Genomic DNA, 14,590 nt, shown 5'->3' with positions numbered 1-14,590 from the left:
AAAATGAACTTCGAAAAATCAAGAGAATGTAACTGTGACAAGGTATACCACGACAAGCCACTACTGAAATATTCCAATTCTTGCATTTTACGAAGGAAAATCGAAATGAACTTCGAAAAATCAAGAGAATGTAACTGTGACAAGGTAAAGCACGACAAGACACTACTGAAATATTCTAATTCTTGCATTTCACGAAAGAAATTCAAAATGAACTTTGAAAAATTAAGAGAATGTAACTGCAAATATTGTCCCAAATTCCTCTCTCAATTTAGCACTTGTTCACGGATTCCAAGCGTCAACAATCACTTTCCCAATAGTATCTATTCATTGTCTCAGCTCAGTTTAGAAAATCTGAGCCAATTTCCACTTTTTCAAATTTAGGGTCACTTCCCTGAGACTCTGGGCAGGTGAGGTGGGCACCTCCAAAAACTTGTCCCAACTTCCACTCTCGCCTTAGAACTTATTCACGGATACTTAAAACCGTCAACGGTTAGACTGTTGCCCTAGCGGTAACCATGCCATGCTCTACACACATACCAACAATATATTTTTTGTTTTTTGTTTTCCATTTTCATAATGGGGTCCCAATCTAGCTCATGTCCATTGCTTAGCATTCAGGTCTTGACAAATAAAGCCCAGATAGTCGGACCCAAACGCTCCAATCTGAACACTGACTAAGACCCCAATTCTGAGCTAGTGAATTTCAACAATTCAGGCTGGTGGACTAAGACCCCAATTCTGAGCTAGTGAATTTCCACCATTCAGGCTGGTTGAGTAAGACCCCAATTCTGAGCTAGTGAATTTCAACCATTCAGGCTGGTGGACTGAGACCACAATTCTGAGCTAGTGGATTTCAACCATTCAGGCTGCTTGACTAAGACCCCAATACTGAGCTAGTGGATTTCCACCATTCAGGCTAGTAGACTAAGACCCAAATTTTTCTACTCGTAAACTAATTTTTAAACTAAAGAGTTACCCCCCTCCTCCCTCAGAAAGTTCAGAAAACCACAATAGCCTTATCTGTAGTGAAGCATTTTTCTACTCGTAAACTAATTTTTAAACTAAATAGTTACCCCGTCCTCCCTCAGAAAGTTCAGAAAAACACAATAGCCTTATCTGTAGTGAAGCATTTTTCTACTCTTAAACTAATTTTTAAACTAAATAGTTACCCCCTCCTCCCACAGAAAGTTCAGAAAAAAACACACATGTTCAGAAAAACACAATAGCCTTATCTGTAGTGAAGCATTTTTCTACTCGTAAACTAATTTCTTAAACTAAATAGTTACCATCGCCCTCCCCCCTCAGAAAGTTCAGAAAAACACAATAGCCTTATCTGTAGTGAAACATTTTTCTACTCGTAAACTAATTTCTTTAAACTAAATAATTACCCCCTCCTCCCTCAGAAAGTTCAGAAAAACACAATAGCCTTATCTGTATTGAAACATTTTTCTACTCGTAAACTAATTTTTAAAAAAAAATTTTACCCCCCTCCTCACTCAGAAAGTTCATAAAAACACAATAGCCTTATCTGTAGTGAATCATTTTTCTACTCGTAAACTAATTTATTAAACTAAATAGTTACCCCCACACACCTCCCTCAGAAAGTTCAGAAAAATAAACAATAGCCTTATCTGTAGTGAAGCATTTTTCTACTCGTAAACTAATATCTTAAACTAAATAGTTACCCCTCCTCCCTCAGAAAGTTCAGAAAAACACAATAGCCTTATCTGTAGTGAAGCATTTTTCTACTCGTAAACTAATTTTTTAAACTAAATAGTTACCCCCTCCTCACTCAGAAAGTTCAGAAAAACACAATAGCCTTATCTGTAGTGAAGCATTTTTTCTACTCGTAAACTAATTTTTAAACTAAAAAGTTACCCCCACCCACCTCTCTCAGAAAGTTCAGAAAAACACAATAGCCTTATCTGTAGTGAAGCATTTTTCTACTCGTAAACTAATTTCTTAAACTAAATAGTTACCCCCTCCTCCCTCAGAAAGTTCAGAAAAAAAAACACAATAGTGTTCTCTGTAGTGAAGCATTTTTCTACTCTTAAACTAATGTCTTAAACTAAATAGTTACCCCCACCTCCCTCAGAAAGTTCAGAAAAACACAATAGCCTTATCTGTAGTGAAGCATTTTTCTACTCGTAAACTATTTTTTAAACTAAAAAGCTACCCCCTCCTCCCACAGAAAGTTCAGAAAAAAAACACACATGCTCATAAAAACACAATAGCCGTATCTGTAGTGAAGCATTTTTCTACTTTTAAACTAATTTCTTGAACTAAATAGTTACCACCTCCCCCCTCAGACAGATCAGAAAAACACAATAGCCTTATCTGTAGTGAAACATTTTTCTACTCGTAAACTAATTTCTTTAAACTAAATAGTTACCCCCTCCTCCCTCAGAAAGTTCAGAAAAACACAATAGCCTTATCTGTAGTGAAGTGTTTTTCTACTCGTAAACTAATTTTTAAACTAAAATGTTACCCCCCACCTCTCTCAGAAAGTTCAGAAAAACACAATAGCCTTATCTGAAGTGAAGCATTTTTCTACTCGTAAACTAATTTCTTAAACCAAATAGTTACCCCCACCCACCTCCCTCAGAAAGTTCAGAAAAAAAAACACAATAGCCGTATCTGTAGTGAAACAAGCGACTAGAAAATAAATACCTGTTTATAACAAATTGCCTGAGTTAACAAGCCCACGTTAGACTCTATTTTAAACTGACAACCCCGTTCAAAACACCACTTGTGTATTATACCAAACACATCGAAGTATTCGCAAATGCTAATTAATTAACATGCTCTTCAGGGTGACCTTGACTTCTAATCTCTTTAACACTTTTTGTCTACATATTAAAATTGGAAAAGGTTATCTATCTCTTTTTCAATATTATTAAAATAATATCTTTATTATATTCCAATTAACGAATCACTTAACCCTTTTGGCACATGTCAATCAAACAAATCTAATTGTAACATCCATTTTTTTTTATATAACAAACTACTCTCGAGTTAAGGCAATTAACATTTGTCAATATCTGCTAAGGCATATACTGGTCGTGATAATACTTGAATCTGAATTCAATTCTAAAAAAAACTTGTATATCATGAAATAGAAATCTAGTCCACGTAAATTATGTCAAAAAAACTTGTCTGGTAGGTTTTGTATAATTCCATATTCAATTGACATCAATAGCAATGATCAGTCTAGTGGAAAGGTGCCAGGGAAAGGTGCCATGGAATGTAAAGTGGGACAAATAACACAGGATGGAACATAATCTACCCAAATTCCATATGTACATACTACTTAAGGACCGATTTGTATTGTTCATATGTTGGTAACAATGGAGGTATATGACCAGCAGCCTACACAATTGACAACTGAGCATCAGCATCAAGAACCTAATCTAAATTACAAAATTTTCCAAAGAATTCATTTCTATCTTAAATTTGAATTTTTTTCGAGAAGGTTGTTAGGAAGATAAAGAATTTTTTCATATAAGTTTAGTTATTCCACTTTGTACATGCTTCCATGTACATATGTAAAAACCTTGTTCTAAGGCTTTTGTAGAATGGCTGCCTTTTTTTGATATGGTAAAGCATTTATAAATAAGCTATTAGTGGAGTATAATGGCCAATTGAAACTAATTTTAATTAGAAAATACTGCATTGTAGCGAAAAGTACAGAAACAAGTGAATGATAATCTAAAGTCCATAGTTGATGAGTAGATACAACAATATTTTGAACGGATGACTTTGGGGAAAGAGGTCCTTAGGGGGGGCTAGTTGCCCCCCGATCACTTTTGACTCTTGAGAAGGGCACTATAAATTAAGATTTACAATCGAATAAGCCCCCTCCAAAGTTTATATTACCATCAATTCCATAAAAACCTTATATGGCCTCAGGGCACATTTTACAACATTTTCCCCCAGATTCTGGGGGGGGGCTGTTTTATCCCTAGAGTGTTTGTTATATTATCTTTGGGCTATTTTGAACTAAATAGCTATATAAAATTCGATTGGACGCATTTGGGGAAAAGACGGCTGGGAGGGCGGGGCTAGTCGCCATTGGAACACTTTGGACTCTTGAAAGGTGAATTGGAACTTTCAATTTCTAATAATTTGAGTACCTTCAAAGTTTATACGACCACCTCTTCCATAAAAAACCTTATATGCCCCCGTGGTATAAGTTACAACCCGTCACGGGGTTCTGGGGGGGGTATATTGAAAACGAAGTTTTGTTATCTTATCGTTGGACTATTTCAAACAAACTGGCTGTCTCAAAATTTTTATTTAATGCAACTGTGGAAAAGAAGATGTTATTATCATGGGTGGGAGGTAGATGCCCTCCGTTAACTTTTACCTCGTACAAAGGTAACTAGAACTTTCAATTTTCAATCAAATGAGCCACCTTCGAAGTTCATAGGACCACCCCCTACATAAAAGTCTTATACGCCTCCGGGGCATAGCTTAAAACACTTGCCTCCGGGTTCTGGGGGGTTGTGTTGATCCCGGAATTTTTTTTAATCTGATGTTTGAACTATTCCAAAAAATGGCTATCTAAAAGTTTGTATAAGATGAGTTTGGAGAAAAAGGGCTAGGGGGGTGGGGCTATTTGCGCTTGGATCTCTTTGACTTTTAAAACGAGAACTAGAAGATTCAGTTTCTAATCAAATGAGTCACTTCCGAAGTTTATACTGCCACCCCCTACATAAAAACCTTATATGCTTCTGGGGCATAACTTAAAACACTTGCTCCCGGGCTCTGGGGAGTTGTGTAGTACCTGGAGTTTTTGTTATCTTATGTTTGAACTATTTAAATAGAAAAGCTATCTCAATATTTGCATCGGATGGGTTTGGGGAAAAAGGGCTAGGGGGGCTAGTTGCCCTTAGATCTCTTTTGACTCTTAAAAAGTGAACTAAAATTTTCAATTAACAATCAAAAATACCCTCTCCGAAGTTTATACGAGCATCCCTTCCATAAGAACCAGATATTCCCCTAGAACATAAATTACAACCCCTGTTCCCGGGCCCTTGGGTTTGCTTCGACACCGGATTTTTTTTATCTTACCTTTGAACCATTTTTAAGAAAATGGCTGTCTCAAAATTTTTATTCGATGCATTTGGAGAAAAAAGGCGTGAGGGGGGCTAGTTACCCTCCGATCTCTTTTGACTCTTAAAAACGAAGCTAAAACATTCAATTTCCAATCAAATGAACCCTCTCTGAAGTTTATACGAGCATCCCTTCCATAAGAACCTTATATGCCCCCAGGGCATAACTTACAACAACTGCCCCCGGAACCTGGGGGGTTGTGTCGACACCGGAGTTTTCGCTGTATAATCTTTGAACTATTTAAAAAAATGGCAAAGTTCTTATCGGATGTATTTTAGGAAAAAGGGCGTGGAAGGAATGGGGGCTATTTGTCCTCCGATCTCTTTTGACTCTTAAAAAGTGAACTAGAACTTTCAAGTTCAATCAAATGAGCCCTCTCCGAAGTTTATACGAGCTTCCCTTCTATAAGAACCATATATGATTTTATGATTTTATGTCGATGGATTCAGCTTAGGGCGAATTGCCTTCCAATCCAGAGTAGACAAATGGTGTTCGACAGGGGGATAGTACATCCTGATGGTCGGTATGTGTGTCCTCTTTGTAGGGATAAGGACGAAGATTTGGACCATTTTCTCCGAAAGTGCCCGGTGCTCTCTGATTTAAGGGAAAATTACTTACATGGGATTGTTTTGCTGCTTCCAAATATCTTACAAAGTAGTAATCCAACCACAATATTTCGTATTGGTGCGTACATAGAGAAGGGATTAAAAAGAAGGAAATGTTTTTACAATTAATTATTATTAATTATATGGAATTAAAGTTATTTTTTTGGTATTTTACCAGAAGGTATTTTTCGCTATGTATTCATGTTAATGTGTGTTTGTAATTTGCTCTGTTGTAATTTTTCTATTTTCATATTTTTTGTGTGTATATGGCTCTTGGGCTTTTTGAAATACACGATCTATCTATCTATCTATGCTCCCAAGACATAACTTACAACGCCTGCCCCCGGGCCCTGGGGGTTTTATCGGCATCGGAGTTTTTTATTTGCCCTTTGAACTATTTTTAACAATATGGTTATCTCAAAATTTTTATGGGATGGGTTGGGGAACTAAGGAAGTGGGGGGTCTAGTTGCCCTCGGATCTCTTTTGACTTTTAAAAAGTGAACTAGAACTTTCAATTTCTAATCTAATGAGCCACCTTCGCAGTTTATAGGACATAGCATAGCTTGAAAAACTTGCCCCCGGGCTCTGGGGGATTGTGTCAACACCGCAGTTTTTGTTATTTGATGTTCGAACTATTTAAAAGAAATGGCTCTCTAAGAATTTGTATCGGATGGGTTTTGGGGAAAAAAGGGCTAGGGTTGCTACTACTGCGTCAATGAAGCAGTGGGTTTTAGACTTTTACATTGAAAGAAGGAGGCAAAACCCAAACTCTTCTTTTTAGATATTTTTATTCGTTTCAAGCTTGATTGGTATATTCAATTTCAGTTTCACTTGTTTTAAAATTTATTTGCTCATTTATATTTGTAACCTTGTTTATTTTTTTGCTATGATTGTTTATTTAATTTCTGTTCGTGTTGGGTTTCATTTATGCCTCAATAGCAAAATATTTTTGTTCATTTTAAGCTTGACTTGCATATTCAACTTAAGCTTTACTCGTTTTGAGATTTATTTATTGATTTATATTAGTACCTGTTGTATGTTTTTTTGCTATGATTGCTTATTTAATTTCTGTTCATTTTGGGTTGATTTTAATTCTGGGATTGTGTGCAACAAAACTAAAATTTGTTGTACCGATCCAGTGGTCCTAAAATACCAGGAGAAGGAATATTTGAACGAAAATTCAAAGATCTAGTCCCCATTTCAAGGAATAAAAGATATCATGTCACAAATAAGCCAATTCAACTTTTTTGTGCTACAGGGTCAGTTTTTTTTCTTCAAACATTTCATTTTCCGTTTCAGTTTAATCTGGTATATATATCTGGCATTCATTGTAGATTACGTTCTAATTAAATATTCTCTATATTCCTAAACCTAATTTCCTTTCATAGTTACAGAGCAAGGGATCCCGCTGCTGAATATCAACATGTCCATAGCTCGTTTCCGCTTCTATAATAAAACTTTCCCACCCTCTGTCTGCAACATTTACTGTGATCCCAGGAAAGGACAGTTACCCCATTTTAAGGTAAGTTTTTCTTCGTTGAATATTTCATGGAACGGGGTTTTTGAATCGACTACTGATGGATTGTTTGTAACGTTGGACTACATCTCAAATAGGCTACTCTTTGAAATTGCAAAATTAAAATTTTTTATTTATACAAAAATAATTCTTATTTGAAAAATGTGTTGCTAAACTATTATATATTCACAAGGGCAGATCCGGGATTTTTTTTTCGGGGGGGGGTGTTTACTAATTTTTGATTTTTTCGGGGGGGATTTTACTAATTTTTGACTCAGTTTTCGACTAATTATACTGATTTTTACCTAGGTTTTACTAATTTTATACTTATTTTCGACTCGGTCAAAAATTTTTTTTTGGGGGGGGGGTTCAAACCGGGTAACCAAACGTTGTCAAAAAGTAGTCAAACAGTTCGTGGTAACGAACTGTAAGTAAGGAGCGATTCGGCTCAATGGTAACCGAAACTCTAAAAAGCGGTATTTTGATACAAATAGATAGACCACAAGAACCAGATTTTTATACTGATTTCAAATATATAAGTTTCTTAAAGTTTAGTCCTACCAATCAAAAGTAAAGTGCCTGAGAAAATTTGGCTGATTTTCGAAAAAAGGGAGAAAAACCCACGAAAAACTATATAACTTTGATGAAAATCACACCATCATATTCCGCGTATCAGAGAATCCTACTGTAGAGGTTTCAAGCTCCTATCTACAAAACTGTGGAATTATGCATTTTTTGCCAGAAGAAAGATCACGGGTGCGTGTTTATTTGTTTGTTTTTTTTTTCCCCCAGGGGTGATTGTATCGACCTAGTAGTCCTAGAATATCGTGAGAGGGCTCATTGGAATGGAAATTAAAAGTTCTAGTGCCCTTTTTAAGTGACCCAAAAAAATGGAGGGCAACTAGGCCCCCTCCCACGCTCATTTTTTTTTTCCAAAGTCACCCGATCAAAATTTTGAGATAGCCATTTTGTTCAACATGTTCGAAAATATTATAATTATGTCTTTTAGGATTACTTAATCCCCCAAAGTTCCTGGAGGGAGGGCTGAAAGTTATGAACTTTACCCTACGTTAACATATAGTATTGGTTATTGGGAAGTATACAGACGTTTTCAGGGGAGATTTTCCCTGGTATTGGGGGGGTGGGTGGGTCGGGGGTTATGTGGGAGGATCTTTCCATGAAGGAAGTTTTCATGGGGGAAGGGAAATTGCTATGAAGGGGACGCCGGACTTCCCAGCATTATTTAAAAAAAGATCAGAAATTAAATTAAAAAAAAAGTTTTTCAACTGCAACAGCAGCAACATCAAAACTTTAAACGAACAGAAAATATTACATATATGATTGGGTTCACCCCTAGTCAATACCTTGCTCTTTAAGCCAATGATTTTTTAGTGCTTTCATAAGAGCTATTTATTCTAATGAACGGCCTTTGTGATTAAGCGGTCATTTTTAAAGAATTGGAACAAAATTCGAACTTTCGCTTAAAGAGCAAGGTGTTAACTAGGGGTGAACCCCCTAATGTACGTATTAAAAATCTATGAATATAGAAGTTCGTTACGTAAGTTAATTGATAAGTTACGTATATTTATTACTAATAAAAACTTTCGTAAATAAAATTAAACAAGTTTCGAGAAAGCCATTTAACCAATTAAAAGTAAATTAATATGCAAATTTTGTTTTAATTATTCATGTACGGTGAGTCAAGATCAAAACCTGAATTTTTTCAAAAACGTTCAAAAATTCAATAAAAAAAACAAGTTTTTTTAACTGAAAGTAAGGAGCGACATTAAAACTTAAAACGAGCAGAAATTATTCCGTTTATGAAAGAGGCTGTCCCCTCCTCAACGCCTCACTCTTTACGCAAAAGTTTGACTTTCTCACAACTCTGTTTTTTTTTAACAATAAAAAACTTTAGCGTAAAGAGCGAGGCGTTGTGGAGGGGACCGCCCCTTTCATATACGGAATAATTTCTGTTCGTTTTAAGTTTTAATTTCGCTCCTTACTTTCAGCTAAAAAAACTTGTTTTTTTTATTTAATCTTTTAAAAAGTTGGATATGAATCGTCTTCAACTATTGCAAGCAAAGCAGCACTCTTTGTTAAATCAAATGGGTGGATGGCAAGGTACAGAGATATTTAAGGTTTTCTTAGTTTATAAGACATAATATTAATCAACACTAGGGTATTTTGTCCGTAATATAAAGTTATCCTTATTAATTATCTTTATGCTTAGAAGACACTTTACGTTAAACTTTCAGTTTTTTGTCACAACTATTCACGATTGAAAAAGCCAATTTAAGAATATTTACTTTTAAGTAACAATTACTAACTACTTACGTGTTTGACATACCATCCTCGTATGCTCTTTGCTTTTGTTAGAAATTACTCACATGTTCTTTCTGCTTTCGGGCTAATCATTATTATAAAATCATAAGCCTATATGGTCTAATAAACGATGGGGCCTGTCACTCCCTAAATCCACTACTCTTTCTGCAAAATCTTTTCTACTCAAGCGCGATATTTGAAACAGAAAGTATTCATTCACGTCTATTTAGTTTGCATGATATATTGCTAAGTTTAATGGGCCCGAAATAAACTTTGAGGCTATTGTACAGTAATTTAATATACTACTGCTACTACTATTACTTCTAACAGCTCACTGCAGTACCAAGCCGCCTGAGGCCAACACAGTCACAAACGCTCCTCCTCCATCCAAATAGATTTAAAACCTCCCTCTTGACACCCCCCCCCCCCAATACAATTGACAATGCAATTTACTAACATGTTTAAAACAGTAGTATGTCTGTGTCTTATTCCTGTTTGTTACTCTGCTTAGTTATTGTTTATATGTCCCATGCATGTTTTGGCTGCTTTTTTTCAGACCGCGAACCTTCCTCAAGTTCCAACAAAACACCACAATTTTGATGCTATTCGATAGCTAAGATTTGGCTTTAGGGATTTACCGCATTATATTATTGAAATTTGCTCCGGATTATTTTTTTTAGGAGGAAGAATGTTCTTCAAAAAATGGAACTCTGCGACAAAGCTGAAACTCCATTTTCAACCGAATAGACAAGATATTTGTAACATATTGCGCATTAGCTTCAAACCTATCGACTTGCCATGCGCCAGATTTTTCTGTATTGCTTAGAATTTTTCGTAGACAAAAATCTAAAATTGCTTAAAAAACGAAAAATTGTTGCCGCTAGATGGACTATGCCTCTTTTTGTCTCATTCAAAGAAGTGTAGGCAGATCCGTCGAGAAGGGTATTTATGTAATGCCTCTTGCCTAGTCTTACACTCAGACAAGGCTAAAAGTTCTTCATTAGATAGAATGATTTTGAATATTGTTCTCTGTGATTTATCTGACTGCTGAACTAAGTAAATTCACTCTAGGATATAAAAAAAATGAGGAAAGAAGATAAAGAGACACTCGGGATTGAAAAAAACTCCTCAGCATGTAAATTGATAGTTAGTTCCAAGAACATTTGTGAACAAATAAGTGTTATAAGCTTTTAAATAATTTCTTAGGCCACACTGCTTCTCCATTTATAGAATTTAAGAGAGAAAAAATTGGTATAGGCTAATTTACATATCACAGAGGAACAAAAAAACGTCAAAAAAAACAACGGCAAACTTTAAATAATAAAAACCTGAATATTTCGAATCCACGCCGAGGAGCCCCCATCAACGGCAAAAAATAGTTAATGTTGATTTAAATTAAACGTAAGATAGAAAGGCAAAAGATGTCATTTCTGTGTGCATATTCAGTCTATTTACAGTGATTGCAGCATTTTGGAGGTTATTAAGACATGAGTTCTATTTGTTTTTATGTTTTTTTGTTTTTTTTGTGTTTTTTTTTTGTTTTGTCATTTTTTATATGTTGAGTTTAATCTAATTTAACTTTACCTTTTATCTGTTGATGGGAGCTCCCGGATAAGGAGTTAAAACATTATGATTTTTTTTATTTAAAGTTTATTTTTCGTTGTTTATTTAAATTATAGCCTACCTGTTTTTTCTTTCTTAAATTCTGTTAAAAGGTTTTCATAACCAGTTTCTTGACATGTTAAGTTCTACTTCTGAATTTCTAGTTTGATGCTAAAATCAAGTAAAAATCCATTTCATTCATAAAACTTGGCTTTTTTGTTGACAAATGGGACTTAGGTGTGGCTCGGCATAAAATTTAGCAATATCGTCCATGCTTGTCTCTTACCGAATTAAACTAAAAGCAACTTTTTTCAACTGAAAGTAAGGAGCAACATTAAAACTTAAAATGAATAGCAATTATTACATATATGAGGGGGTTCTCTCCCTAGTCAATACCTTGTTCTTTCCGCTAAAGTTCGAATTTTGTTCGAATCACAAATCCCTGAATCACAAAGGCCGTTTAATTAGAATAGATAGTTCTTTTGAAAGTACTGAAAAAAACTTTAGGGTAAAGAGTGAGGTATTAACTAAGGGGTGCAGCCCCTCGTATGCGTAATAATTTCTGTTCGTTTTAACTCTTAATATTGCTCCTTACTTTCAGTTGAAAAAGCATGTTTGTTTTTTTTAATTTCTCATCGTTTTTTAAATAATGCCGGAAATCTGGAGCCCCTTCATAGAAATGTCGCTCTCCCCAAGGAAAAATCCTCCATGGAAAGATCCTCCCACGTAACCCACTCCTCAAACCCCCCATCCCACCAGAAAAAATCCCTCCTGAAAACGTATGTATACTTCCCAATAGCCAATACTATATGTAAACAATGGGCAAAGTTCATAACTTGCTGTCCTTCCCCCGGGAACTGCGAGGGACTAAGTCATCCTCAAAGACATATTTATTAGATTTTCGACTACGTTGATCAAAATGACAATCTCAAAATTTTGATTGGGTGACTTTGGGAAACAAATGAGCGTGGGAGGAGGCCAAGTTGCCCTCCAACTTTTTGGTCACTTTAAAAGGGCACGAGAAATTTTAGTTTCCGTTCAAATGAGCCGTTTCACGATATTCTAGGACTACTGTATTGATACGATCACCCCTGGGAAAAAAATAAACTCGCATCCGTGATCTTTCTTCTGGCAAAAAATACAAAATTCTACATTTTTGCAGATAGGAGCTTGAAACATCTACAGAAGGGTTTTCTGTTACGCCGAATCTGATGATTTGATTATCATTAAGATTCTATCCCTTTTAGAAGGCGTTTCCCCCTTTTTTCGAAAATAAGGCAAATTTTTTCAGGCTTTTAACTTTTGATGGGTTAGACTAAATTTGATGAAACTTATATATTTGAAATCATCATAAAAATCCAATTTTTTTATGTATCTACTGGTATCAAAATTCCGTTTTTAGAGTTTCGGTTACTACCGAGCCGGGTCGCTCCTTACTTACAGTTCGTTACTTACAGTTCCTTACAGTTCGTTAACTCGTAACACTATGGCGTTTTTAAATGAAGAAAGATTAGTGTTTAATTCCTATCCCCCCGGGGTATTTCTCTTTATTTTTCTAGAGATTAATGGAGAGTCTAAAAATGCATCTCTGATCTGGCTAGCATCCACCATCCCCTTTCTTTTTCATTGACTACGATATTTTTCAGGAAAGAATTTACCACCGTACGACACTAGTTCCTTTAAAACTGCAAGCATCAAAATACGATTTGTATATGATCTTAAACTGATTTCGTATCAAACAGTTCGTTGTAACAAACTGTAAGTAAGGAGCGACCCGGCTCAATGGCAACCGAAACTCTAGAAAACGATATTTTGATACAAATAGATACATCAAAAGAATCAGATTTTAATGTTGATTTCAAATATATAAGTTTCATCAAGTTTAATCCTACCCATCAAAAGTTAGGTGCCTGAGAAAATTTGGCTGATTTTCGAAAAAGGGGGAAAGACCCCCTAAAAGTTATAGAACTTTAATGAAAACCACACCATCATATTCAGCGTATCAGAGAACCCTACTGCAGAGGTTTCAAGCTCCCATCTACAAAAATGTGGAATTTTGCATTTTTTGCCAGAAGAAAGATCACGGGTGCGTATTTATTTGTTTGTTTGTTTGTTTGTTTGTTTGTTTCCCCCAGGGGTGATCGTATCAACCCAGTTGTCCTATAATATCATGGGAGGGCTCAATGGAATGGAAATTAAGAGTTCTAGTGTCCTTTTTAAGTGACCAAAAAAATGGAGGGCAACTAGGCCCCCTCCCACGCTCATTTTTTTCCAAAAGTCAACTGATCAAAATTTTGAGATAGCCATTTTGTTCAGCATGTTCGAAAATATTATAAGTAGCCTATGTCTCTTAGGATGACTTAATCCCCTGAAGTTTCTGGGGGAGGGCTGAAAGTAATGAACTTTACCCAATGTTAACATATAGTATTGGTTATTTGGGAGTATACAGACGTTTTCAGGGGAGATTTTTCCTGGTAGTGGGGGGTGGGTGGGTGGGTGGGTCGGGGGTGGATCTTTCCATGAAGGAAGTTTTCATGGGGGAAGGGACATTGCTATGAAGGGGACGCCGGACTTCCCAGCATTATTTAAAAGAAGATCAGAAATTTAATATAAAAAAACAAGTTTTTCAACTGCAACAGCAGCCACATCGAAACTTTAAACGAACAGAAAATATTACATATATAATTGGGTTCACCCCGTAGTCAATGCCTCGCTCTTTAAGCCAAAGATTTTTTAGCATTTTCATAAGAGCTATTTATTCTAATTAACGGCCTTTGTGATTAAGCGGTCATTTTTAAAGAGTTGGAACAAAATTCGAACTTTTGCTTAAAGAGCAAGGTATTGACTAGGGGTGAACCCCATAATATATATATATATATATATATATATATATATATATATATATATATATATATATATATATATATATATATATATATATATATATATATATATATATATATATATATATATATATATATATATATATATATATATATATATATATATATATATAAATATATATATATATATATATATATATATATATATATATATATATATATATATATATATATATATATATATATATATATATATATATATATATATATATATATATATATATATATATATATATATATATATATATATATATATATATATATATATATATATATATATATATATATATATATATTAGTAGTAAGGCCCCAATTACTTGAAAATATACATGCACTTTCACAAGCCTGAGGCATGAATATGTGTGTAGTTTAACCGGTACATTGGATTACCAGGGCCAGGTACCTATTACTATGAACCCTACATGGCTTGGAAGACAGGTTTTCTATTGTGACACTCATTTTTTCTGTGTCAATCGGTTAAAGAAAGCTGGTGGTTACTCCATATGATAACTTGTTTAGTCGGTTT

The 14,590-nt window shown here is 34.9% G+C and overlaps 1 protein-coding gene across 1 annotated transcript in view; it reads left to right on the top strand.

Moving 5' to 3' along the window:
• LOC148956514 (metabotropic glutamate receptor 3-like) overlaps positions 1–14,590 on the top strand; it is a 222,882-nt gene that overhangs the window by 94,561 nt on the left and 113,731 nt on the right. Inside the window, exon 9 of the mRNA XM_089108444.1 lies at positions 7,110–7,243. Coding sequence (XP_088964570.1) covers positions 7,110–7,243 — 134 coding nt within the window. The remainder of the gene's footprint in view (positions 1–7,109; positions 7,244–14,590) is intronic.

Source organism: Artemia sp. Qi Xiang Cuo, chromosome 1 (genome assembly GCF_049724085.1).
Source record: "Artemia sp. Qi Xiang Cuo chromosome 1, ASM4972408v1, whole genome shotgun sequence".
In the NCBI taxonomy this organism is placed as follows: domain Eukaryota; kingdom Metazoa; phylum Arthropoda; class Branchiopoda; order Anostraca; family Artemiidae; genus Artemia; species Artemia sp. Qi Xiang Cuo.
This window is presented reverse-complemented; position numbering and strand designations above follow the sequence as displayed.